This window comes from Cylas formicarius, unplaced genomic scaffold (assembly GCF_029955315.1).
Source record: "Cylas formicarius isolate icCylForm1 unplaced genomic scaffold, icCylForm1.1 PGA_scaffold_10__41_contigs__length_53128322, whole genome shotgun sequence".
Classification (NCBI taxonomy): Eukaryota; Metazoa; Arthropoda; class Insecta; order Coleoptera; family Brentidae; genus Cylas; species Cylas formicarius.
In genome coordinates, this window is record NW_026844214.1 from 9411477 (window position 1) to 9434831 (window position 23355).

At 33.5% G+C, this 23355-nt stretch overlaps 2 protein-coding genes across 4 annotated transcripts in view; one reads left to right on the plus strand and one right to left on the minus strand.

The window, feature by feature from the left end:
* LOC132708430 (fibrillin-1-like) overlaps nucleotides 1–23355 on the plus strand; it is a 52947-nt gene that overhangs the window by 11907 nt on the left and 17685 nt on the right. For all 3 annotated transcript variants that reach the window (XR_009619946.1, XM_060680784.1, XM_060680783.1), the window contains exons 4-7: nucleotides 6187–6399; nucleotides 12363–12548; nucleotides 21723–21863; nucleotides 21925–22113. Coding sequence is in view for 2 of the 3 variants with exons in the window: in XM_060680784.1 (XP_060536767.1) it covers nucleotides 6187–6399; nucleotides 12363–12548; nucleotides 21723–21863; nucleotides 21925–22113 (729 nt within the window). In the remaining variant the exon portion in view is untranslated. The remainder of the gene's footprint in view (nucleotides 1–6186; nucleotides 6400–12362; nucleotides 12549–21722; nucleotides 21864–21924; nucleotides 22114–23355) is intronic.
* Nucleotides 12472–18158, minus strand: LOC132708432 (palmitoyltransferase ZDHHC2-like). Its single transcript, XM_060680788.1, has 2 exons — nucleotides 12622–18158; nucleotides 12472–12566 (listed from the first exon to the last, which is right to left on the minus strand). The coding sequence occupies exon 1, from the start codon at nucleotides 14698–14700 to the stop codon at nucleotides 13864–13866; it is 837 nt and encodes a 278-aa protein (XP_060536771.1). The 5' UTR covers nucleotides 14701–18158; the 3' UTR covers nucleotides 12472–12566; nucleotides 12622–13863.

Below are 23355 nucleotides of genomic sequence, written 5' to 3' on the forward strand. Positions count from 1 at the left end.
GGCAGACAAGAAGCTATTTTTGCTTTCGATCGTTTTTTTTTTTTAATTATAAACTGATAGTTGGTGGTGGTGATTTTCAGGTCCATAGTTTTCATTATTAGTATTTAGGATAAAATGTACAGAAGCTCGAAAGATGTAGAACCAAACTATTTTGAAACTTCAAATCGGCCTATGTACCATAAAAAATCTGAACCAAAACTTCAAATAGATATTTCAATGACACATCTAAATGACTGGGCCGATAAATATGAGGAAACTGAAAGTATAAAAAATGTGGGATGATTGTGTGAACCATAGCAAAGAAGGCACGACTGATACTAACAATTATTGCTAAGAAATGGCGTGCTAAATAAAATACAGAAGACTTCTTGCAGTGCAAACTTTGTTTCTCAGAGCGATTAAGACCTAAATTGAAATCCATTTACTTATTTTCACACCGGGAATCCATGTTTCTTCACCGGTAAATATTATCAGTAGTATATCGGGTTAACAGAGTAAAGTCTGTTCATAGATATAAGAAAGTAACTAATTGATACGAATTAAGGAAAGACCTGGGCAAGCTGTAAGAATGAAATACGGCCGAACAGGTCCGTACTTTGCTTAGAATTTAATTATTTGGGGTTTTGTTAGGAAAGATACTAAACAATATGTATTTATGTTTAAATTACTTAATATTATTCACATAATACATCAGTATCACTATCGCTATGATCGCGTGTTCTAATTATTATTTGTTCTATATTATTTGCAATATGGATATACGATTGTTCTGCTTTTTCTATATGTTTAACAGAATTTGCCCAACTTTGTGGAGGGACGTTAAAAACTTCGGTTTCTATAAGTTTAAGGACATTGGAGTTAACACAGGGAAAAACATTATTACGACCAATGACAGATTTCAGTTGGTGCCAAACATGTTCAATGGGATTAAATATACAGTGGTAAGGTGGAAGCCTTAAAACTGAATGCCCTAGATTTTTTGCATAATTATCACAGACGTATTCCTTTTGTAAGTTCAAGCTTTGTAGAACCTCAATTGCTTTTTGGTATAATCTTCGTGAAAATAAATGTCGTTATTATACATGTAGTTTTGGATTATTGCTTTTGTGTCACATGAGTAAGGGGTCAACTGTCTACTGTGATAACTTGCATTCTCCATTACAATGACGCTATTAGGAGGAATGTTTGGAACTAATTTGTTTTTAAACTAACTTTCAAATAAATCAGTGTCAGGTGGTGTCTTCAGAGTAATCCCGAGAAGAATCTTTAATATTTTCCGCAGACAAAGAAAGTCCATTTGGAATACAATCATCATTAGAGACAGCATGCAAAATAGTTATTCTTTTGACTCTTTTTGATGGCGCGTTTGTTTTACACTTATCAGTTGAGTCAACCCAACCATTTTTCCGAGGTATCATAAGTGTGACTTTAGGTAATAATCTTGTTGCATTCTATGTTAATGACCATCCTTGGATAATTCCATTCAAAAGCAATTGATCACTTTCTTATATCTATGAACAGACCATACCAGCACGCTTAAATATCTCCGAAACTGCCGAAGCTGGAACGATAAAATTCAATACTAACAGCAATGTTGTCATATTTACGACTTTTACGTTACACTTTATAATTTTGTTGTTTTATATTTATTTTTGTCGACTTTAGTAAGGTCTCATAATTCAAAAACTTGGTTTCTATTTTTATGTGAGCTACGGCAATTCCGCTTTTTCAGTAGAAAGTACCGCATCCAGTTTTTACTCTCTGCGCACTCATTTAGAATATTAACTTTTATATTAGGAGCAAATTTATGACCCGCGGACCAAATATGAGTAGCGAATGGTGCCTGATAAAAATCTTTTTGCCAGACTTATAGGATGTAAACTGTTACAATCTTCCCAGTTAAAAGCATCTCCCCATCTAGAAAAATAGTCCATAGAATTCTTAATTTTCAGTAAACTGGCTTCAGTGTATTGTTGGCTTTAAAAGCTATAGAGACTAAGATGCCTGAAAAGGGTCAAACATTTCAATTTACGAAGGTTTTGACTTTATTATGCTACGTCAAACAATTTATTAATTTTATAGTACGATGTGAATAACCGTCATCGTCAAATCATTCTTAAAAGTTTCTTTTGAAAGTGTAATGAATGTTAGGTTTATGGAACAAAGAATTAACCTTTACGAGAATTATTATCCTAAACCCAAGTAATTCTAGGAAAACGGTAATACTCCCCTCCCCGACTTCTTTTATTACTAATTTTTAAGAACTTGATTTGTGGGTTTGCTCACAAAATCCTTAATTTTGTTGATTTGTTTCACTGTTAGTATATCTGAATTTATCAAATTTTATTATAATGAATGTTCTTTAAAAATTCAGGATTAAATTCACTCTATTGCTACTATTCCCTTGAATCGTGGGTCATTACTTGTAATTTCTATTACCGGCCGTTCAACTTCACTACTCGTCAATGGCAACAACTCGTAACACGCGCATTAATTTTTTTTTATATCATTAAATCTGTAACGGTGTGTTCTAAAAAATGGTAGGACCCAACAAATGGAGATGCACGCGGCAATAACTGTAAGCGGCTGAAAAAATATACGCGACACGAACAATGGTTTCCGAGTTCACGGTCCAAAGCCATGTGAGTCTGTCTGCTTTTTCAACCGCCACTCTTGCGAAACGTGACCGATACTTTAAAATAACATATTTGGAATGATTATGTTTTAAATGGAAATTAAAGAATAGAATGTGGCACATTCCAATTGAAATCACCCACCGCAAAATGAGAATTTTTCAACCGATTAGGAAGTTTTTTTTGGGTTATATTAGCATTAAGTTATTAGTACCTTATGCAACAAGTTTTGACATCCTTTTCACACTACTGCTTGCTCAAAATATTGTTTCCTATTTGTAGTATTTACTACTTTTTACTATTTACCTATTATCTATTTACTATTTGTAGTGTTGAAAAGTGACTTTCAATATCAGTCAATTTTTCTCTTCTCTGACTGAGGAACGGTCCCAAATTCCGGACTATTTTAGGTTGTAATGATTGATCTAAGCGTTCTTCGAATATAATAAAAGCACTTTCACTTCGAAAGTCACACAATATTTTCTTTGGCGAAAAATATGAATAATCCAAAATTACAAGCACAATGTCGCATTGTCCACAATATGAATGAAATGAAACTCTCGACTTGCTGCTAAAAAAGTCACATCCAACAGAAAAAACCAAAACACTAATGTTCGTGCATCAAATTTTCATTTTCTTTTTTTTTTCAAGTTTCCTACCCACCTTTTCAGTAGCACGAACCACGCTTACTTCGTCATGACCTTAGGTACTCTATCAACAGTTCCTAGGCATTCTTCCTCTCACATTTCTTAAAAAAATCTTCACTACTAGAGTCATACTTTGCTCATTATTAATAATAATTAAATTTTTATGTCTTATCTTTTACAACTCTTATCTCTTCAACTCTAGAACCAGGAAATACCCAAACTGATTACTTTCTAAACTTAATAACAATTTTTTCAGTGAAAATTATTTAAAAAATTTTTGGAAGAAATATTTCATTTTTTAAATACTCTGTGGTGACGCATTTAATTGTCAAATTTAAGTTAAAACAGACCACAGCAATTACGCTCCCTGGCTATACAAATGGGAACAAAAACAATATTTCCAGAAATTGATTATGACTGATTGATTAGAAAATAATTAATCAGTAAATCTTCATTCGCCACCACCAGTGGTTGACAAATTTAGAATTAGTTGCAAATATAAAATATTTGTGCAAAACCACAGACGATTAGATAATTCGAATCACTGTTCAGTTCCTATTAAAAAAGTTATTTCAATAGAATGGAACTATAGCAAAAAAATAATTAATGAAATACCAATTATGTAAAAAATTAATCTTTGCGGACAGAGTTTAAAGAGAAGTGGAAAGTAATGCGGATTTTATAATGGTCACCAAAATAATTTTCAATATGAAAATTTATAAATAAAACATTTTCTTTTATGTCTTGGCACTTTTATATAAGGCGGCCTTTTATTGAGTTGCAACAAAATATTTTATGGTTGATTTGTAATTAAACACAGGTAGTAGAATTGTAAATAACTAGCGGAACGCAGCGAAGCGAGTGCTTAATAAACGAGTGATTTAATTTTTTTTGAAAAACAACACGAATGAATACATTTACTGACATGACTGTCAGAATTGGCAAACGTCAAAATTCAAACCTTGGGGTAATAATGGGTGTTTTTATTCGATGTATAGAACTTTAAGTTGGCATTACTGTTCAAGATGGCGGCCGATTTAATAGTTGTTAAGTGATTTATTCTCAGTTTGGTTTGGAAATTCGTCATGAATAGACTCACGCCTGAACAACGCTTGAAATAATGCAATTTTATTTCGGAAATAATGGTTCTGTGCGGCATACGTATCGCGCACTACGTCCATTTTATCGTCGACAAAATCGTCCATCAGAGCAGTTAATTCGATTAACCATGGAACGTTTTCGCACCACGTTTACTCTTATTGATAACTCGCATCTCCAGAGACACCGTACGGTGCGTACAGAAGAATCTGTTGCTGCGTAAGAGCGTAGCATTGAGGAAGACCCGAATGAGACCATCCACCATCGAGCAGGGGAATTGGATCTGTGTCCATCCTCTTTATGGAAGGTTTTGCGGCAGGATCTTGGTTTACGTGCTTACAAAATCCAACTCGTGCAAGAATTGAAGCCAAACGATCATCAAGTAAGGCGTAGATTCGTCGAATGGGCTCAAACCGAGATTGCCGTTGTTCCCGATTTTCTTAAGCGAATTCTGTTTAGCGATGAAGCGCACTTCTGGTTGAATGGCTACGTCAACAAACAAAACTGCCTCATTTGGAGAGAAGCTAATCCTCAAGTGTATGTCGAAACACCGTTACATCCAGAAAAACTGCCAGTGTGGTGCATTTTATGGGCTGGTGGAACCATTGGTCCGTACTTCTTCAAAAACGATGATGGCCAGAACGTTACAGCCAATGGTGACCGCTTGACCATTTGTAAGACAACATTCGCCGTGTTATTGCCGATATACGGGCACCAATGTTGGAAAAAGTCATCGAAAATTGGACGTCCAGATTGGACTACATCCGCGCCAGCTGTGGCGGTCATATGCCAGAAATCATATTTAAAATGTAATGCCACAAGATTTTATCTTTCGGATAAATAAAATTTATGTCAATCGAATAATCCATCGTTGTTTTATTGCAACTTAAAGTTCTATACAACGAAAAAAAAACACCCCTTATCTCGAAAATGTCCGAAGTGGCTCGGATCCGTGAGAAACGAATCTGACTTGATAAAATGACACTTTCCTCACGCTAGACCGGTGGATAATTATGCATTTTACAGAAAGTAGTAGAAGAAATAGTATATTATGCAACAAGTTTATTTGGCACTAGCGGAGCGCAGCGGAGCGAGTGTTTAATAAACGAGTTATTTAAAAAGTTTACCAAACGTGTTGCATACTATACTTTTTCTACGACCATTAGTTCTTGGGTATATTTTAGCAAAATAACACGAACACATTCACTCACATGACCGTCAGAATTAACAAACGTCAAATTGTAAGCCGTGCGATAAAATCTCCGAAAACATCCGATTGCTCCCAAACCCGTGCGGTAATACCCTGCAAATGTCTGAAGTGACTCGGATCCGTGGGACAAGAATCTCACGTGGTAAAGTGACGCTTCCCGCAAGCTAGATAGGTGAATAATGAGGTATTTTACAAAAGGGAGCAACAAAAACTATTACGTTAAATGGAAATCAATTCCTGGTAATTGTAAAGAATCGAAAATACGCAGGGTGTTTGAAAACAAATGCGAAAAACACAAGGGGGCGATTTCTAATTCAAAATAAATAGTTAACGCCGAATAAAATTGGGGATAGTGTTATGTAAGCACCATATTTAAATCATTGGTTGCCCAATATGTTTTTTTATTTTTGACGTCTTAATTTTCAGAACTTCTGATGTTGAATTTCCTCAGTAGTTACGGAACCTGTTTTCTTTTTATTTTTTAGGTTGTTAAAAATATTTTCTCAGACATGCACTTCTACCGGTCTTGATATTGTGGATGTTAACAATAACTATCTATATTATGTAGACTTTTATACTTTTCTTCTGATTCGTTAAGGTTGCCAAACACTCAGAATGGCAGCATCTAGGCGCGCTAAGGCTCTAGGAGTGGAAGCAAAAAGTGTAAGGATGCCGAGGTGTAATAAAAATGGAGGCTTTGAGCCTATACAATGTGATAACGAAATAGTCAGCTCCTGCTGGTGTGTGGACGAAACTGGATTTGAACTACCGGGTACCAGAGCACCAGCTGCAGCATTGGTAAATTGCACAGGTAAAAAATAATTTGCTAATAATTTTAATTTTCCGTAAGCAAGACGAGTGTTCACCCTGTCTCGCCCTCCCTAATGGAACTTTAACGGTGTTATTACCTACTCCTATTGGGTAAAGTAGATTTCTACTGAATTGACTGACGAGGCAGGGGTGGGCCACGTAGATTTCTTTCTCTCTGATATATTTCTTGAGTGTTGACCATTTGTTTCGAACAAGCTGTTTTACGAGAATATAACAACGTAGCGTTGAAACCATTTGTCGCTTGATGCAAAACAAGTTGTTAAAAATGTGTATGAAACTTTAATCTTATTAAACAAGAAGCTTTAGAAGAAATGTGTCTACTTACCAAAACGCCGATATTGTCGATAAGGCATACTCTTACTCATGGAGAATTGAAGAAAAGGAATGAACGTAGTGATTGCCAAACTCACCGTATAGACAATAGTGATCAGGACTTAATAAGAAGTATAATATATTGCCTTTATCAAGGCGAAGTTGTTCCTACCTCGGATAAACTGATAAAGAAGCTATAAGAAGATTAAATCAATATAAATATAAAGTTATTTGTAAAATGGGATTTAAGTACCGCAAAATATACAAAAGGCAAGTAGTAATGGAATCACACAAATTACGCACTTGGAGATTTAATTACCGTCAACAAATTAAAAGGTATAGATTAGACAACAGATCCATCAATTACCTTGATGAAACATGGTTCGATACACACAACACTGTATCCAAAGAATGGGTTGGTTTCAAAACAATTTATTTTTGAACAAATGTTCCCAATAACACTATTATTGTTATGGATAACGCAATCTATCACAGCCATCTGCTACACAAAGTACCAGCCTCATCAAGTTCAAAAACTAAAATCTAGGCTCAAAAAAGTGGAAGTTCTAAATTCATATGCAATTAAAAACAGTATATATGTAATAATTGGGCTGGACAGGCTGAGCATAATGTTTTACGTCCTCCTCCACATCGTTGAAAGTATAACCCCATAGAGCATTCGTGGAACCAAGTAAAATCAGTCAGGTCAGAGCAGAAAATGTTACTTCTAGTTTAAGTTACTAATTTGATAAAAAATATAATTAATAACATACCGATGGAGAGCTGGAAAAATTCAGTACAGCACGTTATAAAAATTGAGTTTCTATACCAATATTTAATCTCAATGACAGACATCTGTACAAAGGCCAAATTTTGTTTATTGACTGCCACTAGCACTAGCGACGCAATTATAGACATAAAAACTTTTTAATGGTTTTAAAATGTTTTCCTGAGAGTAGTAAGAATGTTCAATATTAATTTTCTTAACAGTATTTGTTAAATGGCATTGTACTACTACACCCAGTACAGAAGGACTACAAGTTATATACTCACTCTTTAATTGTAGTTTTGAATTTTCATCCATATTATAAGAATCGTAAGTAGTCTCCTGTCGCTGTCCTTATGTCCGAAATAACACCAATTTTAGACATTCTGAACCGGATAAGTCCGGAAGGGATCAATTCTATCAAGTTTATATCTTTCTCAGGACATTGATTTGGAGAAGGTTCATTACTATGTTCGTTGGAAGAAGCATCAAATATTGGTATTAACCTTATTTCAACTATTCATGTAATACTTTGTTATATTCTTGTACCCATCCTTTTCTAACTTTTTCATTAGACCATCTAGCCGTTTCTTCCATCGTCTATCTATAAAACATTTCATAGTGTGCATTTCCTTTTCTTTTCTATTCTGCTGGATCAGTTATTTCAAGAAAATCAAAACTCCACAACGTCCTTGCAATAAAGTGATGTTACAACTATTGAACTAGAAATTAGAATGTATCTCTGCGAATAATTTACCTTTCCTATCAACGTCCAAACACGAAGAGTCTCCATTGCAACTAGATCACATGACAATTGGTGTTTATTTGCTGTGAACAATTTTCCAGAAATATCTGCGCGAATTAAGACTTCTACTGGACCATCTCGAGCATCACTTATTTCTTTTCCCAACCTTTGCAATTCTTGTGTCCATTTACTCATTTTTTCTTGGCTCAAAAAATCATAGGTCATTTCTGCAGCAACATACTGTACGACATTTGGGAATCAGTGTCAATGAAAACTTTGACCAGCCTAGAAGTACTTTTGCCTTTTATTCTGGTAAAAAAAAATCCAGTAAAGGAGCTGTTGGATAGATTTTCAGTTACCTCTTTTGTTATTTCTTGAAGTTCATTTACAGGCCGTTCTTTTTTCCGCAGGTGCGAAATGCACACAGCCTTTACTTGACAGTCCCTTTCTTTGTTCTGGCAAGTTTAACTTCTGAGCCTCAGAACAACTATCACTGGCGGCGCTGCCTCTGCAAAAGGCGCATTTAAAAATAACTTTTTCTATTTTGAAATCCATAAGTTTGTGAAGTTTGTTTTTTGACTCAGCGTTGGAATCATATAAATCGTTTCCCTATCATACACGAAGAGTGTCTATTGGTAAGCAATATTCAGTTTGCTAGTGCACAAAGCTGAGCTTTTAATTTATCGAAAAAATTACTCAGTCTAATTTTACTCTTTAAATTGCTAAAAACCAATTTCAGAAGCTCACTATAATATACAACTAATAAATCTTCACGGCCAAATCTCGACCTTAAACTGTGCTTTAAGATAATTTTCTATCTGTTGGTGGATAACTTTCTGCTAATTGTCTAGCTCGAGATCTTGAAACGTAGGTTTCTTATAACTAGCTGGGATTTTAACAGCGGTTGCAACTTCGAAATCAATGCCATGTTGAGTGTCTTCTTATTCAAGTCACTTATAGAATTCAACTTTACTTCCAGTAAGGTTTGGTTCTGGCTATTGTAGCTCCTTAGCACTAGCTGCAACAACAGTCTTCTAGTCTTCGTAGTATCCATATATATCTGTCACGATCGCCAAATGGTAAGAATGCTAGTATCCAAACTCTTGTAGTGAATTATGTAAGTAAATGTGTTCAACAAAATCAGACCAGGATATTTTACGGTTAGTGGGACGAATTTATAATACTGTAATATCAGAGTTCAAGTTTGATCCCACAAATGACGTAAGCATTTGATTTGGAGAGAAAAATTTAGGATGGGAAATCACACATCGTTTCTACATGAAGCGAATTTAGACACGTAATACGTATTAGCATTGCACATATGAATTTAAATAGTAAATTAACTAATACAGCGTGGAAATAAGCATTACTAAGCGATATTGCTGAAACCGTAACAATTTGAACGGATGTTTCGGTGTACCCATGACCCGATTTTTCCGTAATTATGACTAAAATATGCAAGGAGACCAAAGTGACGTTAAAGTATCAAGTAAATAGTGTAAAACAAGAACAAGTAAATAATGAAATTATAATAATCATTTAAGATCTTTAATTACATGCAAGCCGACTTTAGACTGTGCGGTATACCTAAATGAATTAAGAAATTGAACGGGACTTATCTTGAAAGTGTTACGAGTCACAAAACCAGTAAGAAAAAATTTTAACAGTGGCATACGGATTACAGATTACAATTTGGAAGCTCTTAGCCTGTCCGTGACTGCCTCCATACTTGTAGAGCTTCATCTTTCTGATTAGACTCCACTACTTCGATAATGACTCCTTGGTGTATGATGTTGCATCTGGTTTGTTTACGCCAAGCAGATGGAAACGTTCGATAAGCCTTCATACTCTGTGTGGCCTGTTTTTGTAGTAGAATTATTAGAAGTCAGTAAACCATTATTCTTACAACCTTCCTTTTGTCACATAGCCGGTTGGATTTTATTTTGCTGGAGCTTTTATTGACGGCGTTATTAAGAATGTAGTACTCACGTGTGACTCGCACACAAATCTCACGCTAATATGAGGTTTGTTTAGTGGAGTCCGTTTTAAACAAATTGCACATGCATTATATTTTGTTTGCGACAGTAGAAAAGAAAAAATTATTATTACAACTTTGGTAAAATTGAACAATTGAATTGAAAATTGAACACCTTGTGAAAAGTTGTTCACACTTGTTCCAAAATTTGAAAGCAAATTTTTATAATGAAAAACGAAGAACAGAAAGTAACGAATGGAATCTTCTAACTAGAAAAGAAGAAGAGAATTACGAACAAAAAGGCGAAACGATAATATAGAAAACTTCATGGTCCATCAGAATAAAAATAGATAAACGGCTACACCTACATTAAAGGGAAAAGTTTCGAGACCGGAAATTGTGCCTTCAGATCTGAGTATTCCTAAGTCAATTGACTTAAGTGAACTGTTCCAAAACTGTACTAATAATACAGTTCAAATCCTAGGGTTTTTATATTTGACATTAATCTTTAAAAAAGGTTTGAAAGAATAATATAACGTAACTATAATATAGATAAGCCGAAAAGCCAGCAGGATTTCGAGCGGATAGATTAAGAATAATAGGTGTATTAGTCGATCTAAAGAAGACCTGCGACAGCGTGAATCTTCGGAAATTATGAGAAGCTCTATGTACAATAAACATAATTATTAATGTGGTAATTGCAATAAAATGACTGTAATATATTCAGAAGAAACATTAACCACTGTGGGTGCCTACGCAAAAACAAAAGTGATCTCATTCTAAGGATGCAATGTTAGTATTCCGTTGAAATCTACTGGCGTGAAATAAGTATTATAGTTATTAACATTTTAGATTTGGTTTGGCGTATTATTTGGATAATATTTACCAATAAAAATTTCACAATAGGCATCTAATTATTTAATTCTAGTTCTAAACTTTTAAGCAATAAAAAAAATTGATGATCAGCGGTTTGTTGCTGCCATTTCTAACCGCTTTCTCTTTTAAACAATAAATGTTTCCTAAAACGTGCGGTGGTGAGTAACACTTTAGGAAACTTTAGTTTTAGTTATAATTCAACAAAGTTGCCCGCTAGCTATTAACTGAATAGCAATAAACAAAGTATATACCTGCCCCATAGATGATAATAATGAGCTATTAGATATTATAGGGTGTATAAAAAACCCAAAATTGAAGCAGCTCACTAACCTGCACTTTGGAATCCGCGATCTCTGCACACTTAACTCACGTTTTCCATAAAAAATTAATATGATTAAATGCAGGTTTGAAATGACAAGCTTCATTGGTGTGTGTTATTATCTGCATAAGCTGCTAGTAGCTATATTGTTGATACTATTAACATTAATAAATTTTTTATAAAACTTTTTATGTATATATATTTTAAGTACTGTGTAAAGTTTAGTTCAAATTAGAAAATCAAAATCGAAATACACTAACACGCGTAGATGAAAAAAAGTACACAATTATAGAAAAACAGCAGAAAATAAAAAAAAATAGAAAAAAAAAATTCAAAAAATAAAAATAGTTTAATTTGAAAGTTCTCTTTTTCCTTTCCTTTCCTTAGGATGTGCTTTCAACCAAAACACAACTCACTCTTTTGACATATGGTCTAAATATTTAATTTCAATTTTTTTTTCGCATCTATTATAAAGAAATGAGAACCTAAAAGATAAATTTAAGAAGTAAATTTTAGATCATTAACACTCGCAGCAAAACTATCGCTCCTAATTCATGTAGACGAATTACTAACTGTGTTACTGTGTTTGGTCACATTTTCGATAATAGATTTAAAATGTGGGAAAAATATGCAATGCAGCTGGATTGGACAGCACCATCGCCTTCTTGTGCTAAAAATGTAACACGACGAGAAGGAATTGTATTTGTGATGAGTTGTTAATTAATATATTCCATTCAGTTATACATTTATTCATTTTTAATTACAGGACAACAGGAATGCAATAGACTTGCAAATTGCAGTGAAACAATTAACATTTTAATATCAATCAACAATTCGATTTTGCTTATTTCACATAGACCAGAGGCTTAATAAGAAACACGATAATTTAGTAACCTATCAATTATCTAAATCCTATATAATACGGAGACTTAACTTCTTAACGGTTTTAGTTCCCAAAGCCTGTGCCGAAGCGACTTGTCGGATGTTCTGTCCTCACGGGTTTTCTTTGGACAAGAGCGGTTGCCCGCTTTGCCATTGCAGAGATCCATGTGATGATATTAAATGTCCGAATGCGTTAGAATGTCATTTGGAAGACCTCGCATGTGCCGATCCGCCATGCCCGCCAGTGCCCACGTGTGAGTATTTTTGTGTACCTATATAAATTATAATTTAATATTTCAAAGAAACTTCCACAGGCTGCTGTAATACTATTTAGAAATCTTTTGGATTCCTCTTGCTTCCGTTGGTGATAGATGGAAGTTGCTATTTACCCCTGTTGGCTGAACAATTTGAGTTAAGGTCTTAAGAAGCCAACAGGATGATTGGCGAAATAACAGCAAGTTTGGTTTGGCCGAATTCTAAATTAAATCCGTACTAGGCCGCTCTAAATCTTTAAAAAGAAAAGCCCGTTTTAATTTCTTCTAAGTCTCATATTTGTAAAAATCCGTTGATATCCAAATCAAACACTTCGGAGTTCTTTGTGTGCCTAGCCAGAGAAATTTATTAGAAATGTCGAGTAGATACATTTTTATTCTTCAGTTGTGAGGTGAATGCGGATGTAAAATTAATTCTAAAATTATCATTACTTGATCTACAGTCACTTAAAAATCGTAGAAAAATAGTTGTATATTGACTGCGTCAATGGTTTGGCAGATCAATTTGTCTGTAGCAAATTGTTGGGATCTCTTTTATATAGTGTGTCACAACTATGCATTCACCAATAGATCTCCCAGGTATTGAGAGAACTTTCTAGACAAATAGGCATTTTTCCTGCCTTCCGACTTATATTATTTTCCATTGCCGACTGCTTAAAAATTTGTAATTCTAGCGCATACACCATTCAAAATATCATTTGGCACATACAAATAGAACACCTATATCGCCATACAAGTAAAAGTAACGAAATAAGAAAATATTTAAAAATTACTTTTATTTTTTTTTAAAGCTTTGTTCAAAATCGTATAAAACGGTCCCACAGAAGTAAGTAACCTCAATCCGCAAAATTTAAAACGACTTTTAAATAATTATTCATTATTTGGCATAATAAAACCAGATCAAGTTTGCCGCTTGAGATTTTTAGAACTAGTCAATATTTGAAACCAGTTTGAAACAAAGCTGTTCTACAAATGTATTCGAAATTTAAATCTAATTCGTCGAAAGCGTATTTTGAGAAAAACAAAAGTGAATGTCCAAAATGGTCCAGAGATCTTAAAAAATAGATTACGCCAAGATTGTGAAATTAAGAATCATATCCCATCTAATCTGATGTGCAAGAACAGAAATAATCTAGTGATTAGTGTCACGATTTGGTGATACCTTATATTAGGTACCTCACGAATTTGACATATTCAGCAAACATTCAAAGTCTAGATTGAAATCTACGAATAGATGGAAAATATAAATGTATATTTCGCCTTAGAAGTTATTTCGTTTTAGTTGGTCAGTTTTGCGTCATCGTCTTTCCAAGAGAAATATATGGCCACATCCTATGGACGAAAACACAGGTAATGCCCACAAGCGCCGTTTCTCTCCGAAAACTTCCACAAAATTTTGATAAGGCGAAAGATCAAACGTTAGATTTTCTTCGAAAAATTGGGGCGGTCGCAAATTTTCTAGTGTAGTTTCGTTTCTGAATAATAAAATTATATGGTAACAGAGAAAAACTACAGTGACGATCGCTAAAATTAGGGCGAAACCAAATCCCACGGCGACAGGTATAAAAGTGGTGTTGTCAGCATTTTCGACGTATTCCAAAACAGGTTGGAACGTAGTGCTGACGTAAAAAATGCAGTACACGCTGGTGTATAAAAGGAGCAACACGAAGCTCTTGTAATTGTGAAATCCAACGCAGTTGTTGATCCACGGGCAATGATGATCCATTTTTAAAACACACTCGTTACAGGCCGAACAGTGGTGAGTCCTGTCGGGTTTTATGTGCATACAGGTCACACAGTAGCGTATACTTCCCGTTGCTGTACACGTATGAATCAACAAATTTCTTTCTTCGCAGAAACGTTCCAAGAGTTCATCTTTTGTCTCCTCTGTTCTTGTATCCAACAATGCCCTGTGTTCGCTCCTGGAAAGCTTATATTCCACTGGTACCTTTCCCACCTTGGAGTAGGTCGTTGCAAAAAATGACCACAGCAACATCGCACCGCAAATGTTAAGTAAAATGCCGCAAATAGTTTTGCTGTGAAAACTTTTCAAAGTCCATAGACAAAAGTGTACCGAATAAATGTAATACGATACGACGAACAGTAGTAAAACAAATACAGGTGCCAGAAACATTTGACGTGTGATCCGAAAATGTCAGAATTTTGGAAAAGTTGTTTACAGATCCAGATGCGACCGTGAGTTTAATTGACGTACAAAACAATTATACAATAGAAACATCCACCATGTTTTCCTTTATTTGACACCCATAAAATTACTTTTTTCGACTGCTTATATATGTATAGCAAACAATCACGTCACACGTTGCAGGAGCTGATGTTCATAGAAAAGGAAAAGTGGATCTTCTTCTCTTCTTCAATCAGTTGTTTAGATTCGTTGCTAAAATGGCATTTATCAAACCTGTTGCATTACTCTTCCAGACGATTGCTATGAAAAATATCTAAAAACGCAATCAATTCATTTTTGTTATATAACAATATTGAAACGTCTTCTTCTTTTTCAAAACTTGTTGCACAATATACTATTACACCAGTCACTTCGCTTATTCTAGAATATAAAAAAGGCGCATTACTGAAATTTATAAATTTTTCAATAAAAATTATTGGCTTAGGTCTATTTTTAACCAAAAATAACCTGTAATAATCGACATTGATATCATACTGTATTGACTCCGCCCAGGAATATTATTTCATTGCTTCTATATTAATACCTTAGAAAGGTATTTTTAAGAAATACTTTGAGCAAACCTCAAATAAGACAAATGTTTAAAATAATAACAAAATATTCAGTTTTTCTAATAAAGATTTGGGAAAATGCCTAAAATATAATGGAGATATTGAAAGAAAAAAAAGGTTAAAAGATTAATATGATTCCGACATAAGAATAGTGTTTGGGAAACAAACATACATATACAATACTATCTTCATAAGTAATATTTTTAAATATTATGTACTTCCTAACCACGAACGGGTTGTGACACGCAATATATAAATAAACGCACAACATTCCTTTGCGGTTGATTTTGATATGTTTATTGAAATTATTCGCATATTATTTCGCTATCGTTTATTATTTGCGGTCTGTGTTGCATAATTCTTTATTATGACATGCTATTGATTTCCACAGATTTTGGGATTTTAACACAGATATTCGTAAAAAATTGCATTATGCATATTAGAAAAGATTAAACATAAAAAATGAGTATAGTATAACTATATAGCTACTACTTTTACCTACTTATATCGACTATATTATCTAATAACAATCTAACATTTATACAGGATAAAATATTAATACATAAATAAAATAAATGCAGGAAAAAGCCAGATTTAATTAAGAAAAATTAAATGAAACGGTAAAATGGCAATTGAACTTGGAATTACAAAATTTCAAAACTCCCGAAAATTTTTCATAAATTCATAATTTGGACCACCATTCCATCACATTGTTGTTATTTTTCATGATCTTCATATTCATTAAAAATCATATCTACTCGTTGAAACACCTCAAGCATTCCTAATTAATGGTAATCTCCCGACTTTCACTTAGCATCGTCAAATATCATTGCTTCTAGCAGATTCCAAGGAAGTTAACATTATATGGCAACGGCAAATTTATAACCTGAAGACAAAGTTCATCAACAACCAATAGGTTAATTTTGATAAATGCATGGTATATGTGATACATCTACTGCACATATTGTTCACGTTTAAGTATAAATTATTATTCATGTTTTTTTTCGTTGAATGAGAAAGCTATGTCAAACATTAACACATTTTTTAAATAGGTGTAATGTATTGCGAAATTTATAAAAAACTTTTGATAATTTTAAAATGAAATTAGTTTATTTCTACATCATTGCTTTGGGCAATTATTTCGACTGGAAACTACGAGACTTTTAATGGGGAACTTGAACTTTTTTTTATTTATTTAATACATTTGTTTATGAATAGAAATAACGCATACCAAATATCAAAAGTCAAAACCCAATATTTAAGTTGCAATTATGGCGTGCTTAGTGTGATTTACGTGATAATAATGGAAGCAAAACAAAAAAGTTGATTACAATATTATATTGGTTTGAAACTAGTGGCTAAATTTTCAGACAGACCTTTTAGTTTTACCACCGCGAACCTTAGCAAAACAAAAAACTTTCGATACTTTGTATGTAAGATGTCACCATAAACATATCCACTAAAGGTAAATTACCAAATTGATCTTTTAAAAATCAGTTTCGGTCATTTTCAAAACTTTCTTTTTGATACTAAACACAAAATAACAAAAGCAAGAGACAGGATCAAAACAAAAACTGAAATTAAAACGACGAAGACGAACGCGTCGTGGTTCTCTAATGGCTTCTCTATGCTACCGTCCGGCTAGCGTGTAGTCGGTCAACGGCGAATTGACGTTACAACCGGCCAATCACAGCGCGTTTCAAAGTGGATTTAAATTTTACAATTTTTAATTGCCTATATTTGTTACATGGAACTACAAAATTATTTTTTTTGTGAACTGTGGTTCTTTTAATAGTATAAACTTAGTTTTATAAACAATATTTTTCAAATTAAAATGTTGTCAAGTTCCCAATTGCATAAGCAAAATTTTACGCATTTGTTCGACAAATATCAATTCCATAAGCATCCTGTCATTAATAAACCACCAAGGTGTAACAACGCACGAGAATAGTTAAATTTTCGCAGTTTTGTTCTAAAACGGTAAACCCACAAATATCCCTATGCAGAACATGTGGCAGTCGTTTAACAAAAAATAATGAAAATAATTAATTTCTCGAAAACTTCCAAAAATGATTATAAAGTGATTGAACGACGTCTCGTCGATTAAAACTCTTTTATCATATGTCTCGTTTTTCATAAGCGTATAACGTGTCATCTACCGCGAATCACTCTACATGTATACTAGGCTTTCAAATTACCATAATTTAACTTTTTAGTCACACTTATTCACGTGCACTAAATGCATGCGCATATATTGCACTAATTATATTCCGAACAAATACTCTTTAGGTGCGGTGTCACATTTTCATACGCCGATAGATGTAGGAGACGCGTCCATTAGCGATAAATTAATTATGACAAGAGATTGCTTTGTTCCTCTTCCTCTTACCAACAAACTAATCGCGTTTAATTTTATGTAAATTACTTGTCTGCATACTCTATGCTGTACCATCGAGAAATTTCATCAACTACGTCTAAATCGCTTGACTAGTCAATGCGCGGAACAGTGTTTTAAATTTACCGAAAATATCCGATCCCTCCCGATACGCTCGAAGTAGCTCGGGACAGTGTTTAATGAAGCTGACGTTTTGAAGTGACACCCGATCAGTGGGTAGAGGATTTTTATAACTGGATATAACGATAAGAGAAAATGCTCTGTGAAACATGCAAAATTTCAATATCCTAGTTGTATTTTATAATTGGTTATGACATCAACCTGTAACCATAGAAGTTATAAAGGGAAACCCAATCATCTCATCCACTGGGCGATCGAATGAACTTTGCAATGTGGATGAAATAAAGTTGATTGCAGTTAGTTGCAGCAATATCATAAACAATATCACTTCTACTTAAATGTAAAAGCATGTTTTCGAAATTATTTGCAAACGCCTGATAAGTGCAACTCTTTGACTTGATCAAAGTTGCTGACTTTGTTATGAAAACATTACCTATCCACGGTGTCGCACTGGGAAATTCGTCGATCTGCTATGAGAAAACTATAAGTGGCCAGACATCCAGACATATTTCATTTCACCATTCTTGAGATATCTATCATTTTATGTCAAACATTACGTTTGCAGACCGACCAATATCTGTAAATTTTTCCCACACGTGATCCTTTAAAAATTTGCTCTATTACTTACCTTGTAGAAAATGCTCTGTTGAATCAATTTAGTTAATAATTTCGGTTATTAATAAAACTGGATGTTGAAAAACTAGCGAAAATCATACTATCAACATTACTTTAATTCAAAATTTTGCTACTCATAGTTTTCCCATACCAGGTCGACGAAGTTCTCGGTGGGACATTTTGTATAAAATAGAAAATTGTAGAATTTCTATTGTAAGCACATAATATGTAATATTTACTTTCTTTATTGAAGACAATGAAAACAAATATTGAGAATATTAAGAAACAAATGAAAATATGAAATAAGTTGAGAATTACATAATTGATCAACAAAACAAAAAATGTCCTTTAAATATTAAATAAAAAAAACTGTTCAATAACACCAAACATGACTCCACCTCACCCCAACCCAGGGGTGGTGGGAACGGGTCAACTTTGAAATAAACAATAAAATCCCCCGTCTCTTACACAAAGTTTCTTTTGTATTCTGGGTAGATGGCGCTGAACACTCAAAAAACAAATAAACAATATAATAAATAAATCTTATGAATCCGACTTTAGTGTTATCATACCTCAGTTTTAACAATTTTTTTCTACTCTCGCCCATAACCTTCTCGCCACCAGTGGGTTGGACATTTGTTGTTTTTGAGCAATTGTGTAATTCTGTAGATATTTCACCGTTTCCGTACTATTTGAACATCTGATATATGCGAGGATATATGCTTCTCTATAGATGAAAATTTACTCGTGTGCACTTGACAGGCGTGTGCACTTTAGTTACGAATTAGGAGTGGCGGCAATTTTAGGGCAGTATTTTCTCAAACTGTGCCTAGATCTCGTTAAATGTTTTGGAAAACCGAGTTCAGTGTGTGGATATCGTGGTTTAAAAAGAGAATGGCGCAAAGTTCAGGTTAGTAGTTTTTACCGTAGTAGGGCCACTATATTATATAATACTATATGGCTCCGACAGTCACGTCATACGTCACTCGTGTTTTGCAAATGGTCGTAGAAAAAGTATAAAAAGCGTAGTATGCAACACTGGCACAAACCTCCTCAGTCACTTGGTATTAATCAAACTTTATCTATGAATGGCGTTTATCAAACTTGTTGCATAATATACTAATTAGAACTTTTATAGAAAAAGCTTCACAGCTGCCTAGCTGGCGATTCCAAAAATGGATCTTATTTTCCGGCCTGTTGCATATGCATTAATTTAGATACCTTCCGATCTACGCAGGTTTATTTTAAATTGAACTCTTTATCTCCTTGTTGTATAAGAAACACATTTTGCACTGAACTTGATCACACTTGACCAACTTTTACACTTTTGAAATTACTACATTATTCCTAAGAAATCGATTCGGTACAATAAGCGTGCTATTAGCTTCCGCAATTTACACTATTAACCGATAAATAACGTGTTAATGGCATGAGAAAAAAAACAATAAATTAATCTAGACCTACTTTACCGCATTTAATTATGACTCCAACACTCCTTGGTTTATGAATGCCATAAAAATTCCTTTCTTTGGTTAAACACAAAAATATTAGGTTTGCAGTCTTGACGATTTGACATTACAGGTGTGCCTGACTCACGTTTTAAGAATGATATTTTCGTCTTTTTGCAGCGATCGTTTTCAGTTCATTAGCCCGTTTTCTAAAGTTCACGGACTACATGCCGATTTCATGCAATTTATATTGCTGCGTAATGAATCTATTGCATAATTATTTGTTTACAAACAATTCGGGCGAAATTTTGATATCAAATTAACAGGACCGTGGTCTAGGCCTTCAAGAATTTGGATTGCTTATTTAGTGATTAGATTCACTAGTAACTGACTAATTATGATCCAGAATTAAGTTTTCTATAACTTGATGCAAGTATTAGTATTGTTTAAGAATTTTTTTATCGGTACTACTGAACGTACTTAATTTCGTTTTTTTTTAACTTACGATGGCATCGTCAACAACCCCGTGATATCTAAATATTTACTTTTTTAATTTTAATGTTACATGGCGTAGCGCTAAAAAAATAGCGTAAATTATTTTTTATTCCTATTTGTATATTATTATTGTTTGTCCTTTCTGATGATTTTGTTGACTGGGATTTTGAGATTTGAACTCGTTACTACCTTGTTCCTCAATTTTCATGTTAACTTACAACGCTCTTACTGTTGGGACTGATCAATTGACAGTCAATTGACCACTTCTTAATTGGCTAGTTAAAAAATATTTTAAATTAAATATTGCAATTGTAGAGTGTTATCTATCATTATTTAATAATAACAATATGTATTTTATTATCCTTTTGTGATGTTCAATTTACCTATAACCATCTTCAAGGAATATCCGAATACGATACTTAGCGATTCGGGGATCCCAATAATCATATCGACTCCATGTGGTTCTCAGAATGTCGCGACGGCGACGTTACTCACAATATAAGTAAATACAAATAAATAAATATTAATTTCATAGCATTTGTAAAATTATTTCGGTCAATCGACACAGAAAAATTTGACCGGTCAATTCCACAACCTAATCACTCTACCATAAGCCTTTTGCAATATTATAAAAATGAGCGTTTAGCGGCTAAAAGCGTTTTCTAAATTTTATTCCAGATTGAAAAAAAAACAACAAAATTATTCCGCACTTAAAAATAAATTCGCAATTTCTTTTTTACCTTAAATCAGAAAATTAATTTAAATTATACGATTTAAGGTTATTTCTAATCTTTTATTAAAAAGACATTTAACAATGGGAGACAAAAAAATTCTTAGAATTGGATGCCGATTTAGAAAGTAATTCGTTGCTGCGTAGATATTAATTTTTAAGTAATTTGCTATCATTAATTTTCTTCGTCAATATAGACATATTTAGACAAATAATCCAAATTTGAATACCATTCGAAGAAGAAAACAAATGGGAAAAACAACAAGCAATCTAAAACTGCAGAATACGTATCAACCGAATTATTTTTCGTGATACCGATACATAAAGAACCATCCCTTTTTCCATAAAGTTCAAATAATAAAATGAGCCAATCCTATTTCGATTTGAATTGTAATAAAGAGTCATCCTTGACTTATCAGAAGTCTTCGTGAAACAAGCTGCACCTATAGAAGAAAATGTGTTTTGTTAAATCACTTGAAAGGTCACGACTAACCTTTTTCATCTCAAGACTGTCTCTCCTCTTTATTTTCAATTTAAGAAAAAGTTATAATACGTAGACAATATGTAAGCAATTATTTTATAATTAAATTTTGTTTCAGGCAAGAAGGGAAGGAGTTTGGATAACATATGTCCCGTGGGTGATCCTCTACGTATAAGCGATACGGTCCGACCTTTTTTGTGTGGAAATGATCTTGGCAAACCAACATGTCCGCCCATGTATCAGTGTTTAGTACAGAAAGGTAGCTTCCAGTTTAAGTTTATGTTGCAAATGAAAACGAAAATTGTCCTAATGCTTTCCAGGCAATGATTATGGGGTGTGTTGCCCCGCATCATTGAAAATTCAGAAAACCGGAACGTGTCCTTCAGGATTAGATTCAGATATCGAGTGTGGTCCGCTTTGTACGCACGATCTAGAATGTCCATCGATACAGAAATGTTGTCAAAGTGATCAGTGTGGGTCGTCCTGCACTAACCCCACAAATCTAACAGGTATTCTTATCATATTGAATATATCTAAATTGCTAATAATCATGAAAAGTCCGTTTCAAAAACATTCGTTGACTTGTTCCACGTTCAGCCTTTATAATACTGTTTATCTTAATTAAAATTTTTATGGATATGTAGCCGAAATTGACGTAAAAGCACTAAAAAACGACGGAGGTTTATTAAGTCGTAAATTTGTGGAAGTGTTTTAACAATTTATATAGTACATTAAAAGTCAACCAAAATTTCTAAAACAGAAATTATAATAATTATCCTTCTAGTATATTTCAGAAAGGTTTAAAATAATAAAACGTGATTAAGTATGCTAAGTTACCCAAAAGATACTTAAGCGAATTTCAGTCCAGAATTCTTTCTTTTCATCGATTCACCATTCACCAAATCTGAACATTTTTAAAGCAAAACTAGCACTATCACTATTTCCATAAAAAACTTAATGGTGAAAACCGCAAATTAATATCTGGAGTTATAGGGTATATTTCGAAAAATGTACATTTTTAAACAATATCTGCAACTTCTTTGTTATTAAAAATTTTGTATTTCTATGAAAGCATCTCGAAAGGAAGCTATTGCAGAGAATTTATTGACTTTCGTACAATATTTCTAAAACTAATAGTTCATTAGTGATCAAATCGAAAGTTCAATTTTTTAAGGGACACCGTGCATATTTTTTAATAATTGAAAATAACTTGAAATTATATATTTTGGTAGAGTTTTTTTCAAAAGCCATATTGTGGGAGTAATACCCGAATTTGGTTGTTTATACGCCGAGTTTTCATTTTTAGCCTTTCAAATAAATAAAAATGCATTATCTTCAATTTCTTTTTTTTTATTTCATCGCTAACAAGTTGACAATTTTTTCTTTTCCCTTATTGTTTGAAATTGGAGTCTTCGCCATGCGCGGTGAATGATAGATTGCGTTATCGATAACTATATGAATCAGCTGGAATATTTTTTAGCACTTCACCACAATAGTCTTCAAAAATAACTGAATTCATGTCTTCGTAGTAATTTCTCCTAACTAAAAGTTTAGCAAACCTTTTTAAAAAATACCTCTTCGCTCCCAATTTCCTGAAAGCACCTTAATTCCCATTGATAGGATTTCTATGAAAGCTGGATGAGCATATTTTTACCTTGACAACGAAGCCTAATTATTGGTATCGAATCTACAATATAGATCAAAAATATTTTTTTCTACTCCCGTCTGTAAAATACCTAATTACACACCGA

What these genes read in the sequence shown, in the direction of transcription:
- LOC132708432 (XM_060680788.1), bottom strand. Translation starts at nt 14,700, where the DNA reads ATGTTTCTGGCACCTGTATTTGTTTTACTACTGTTCGTCGTATCGTAT.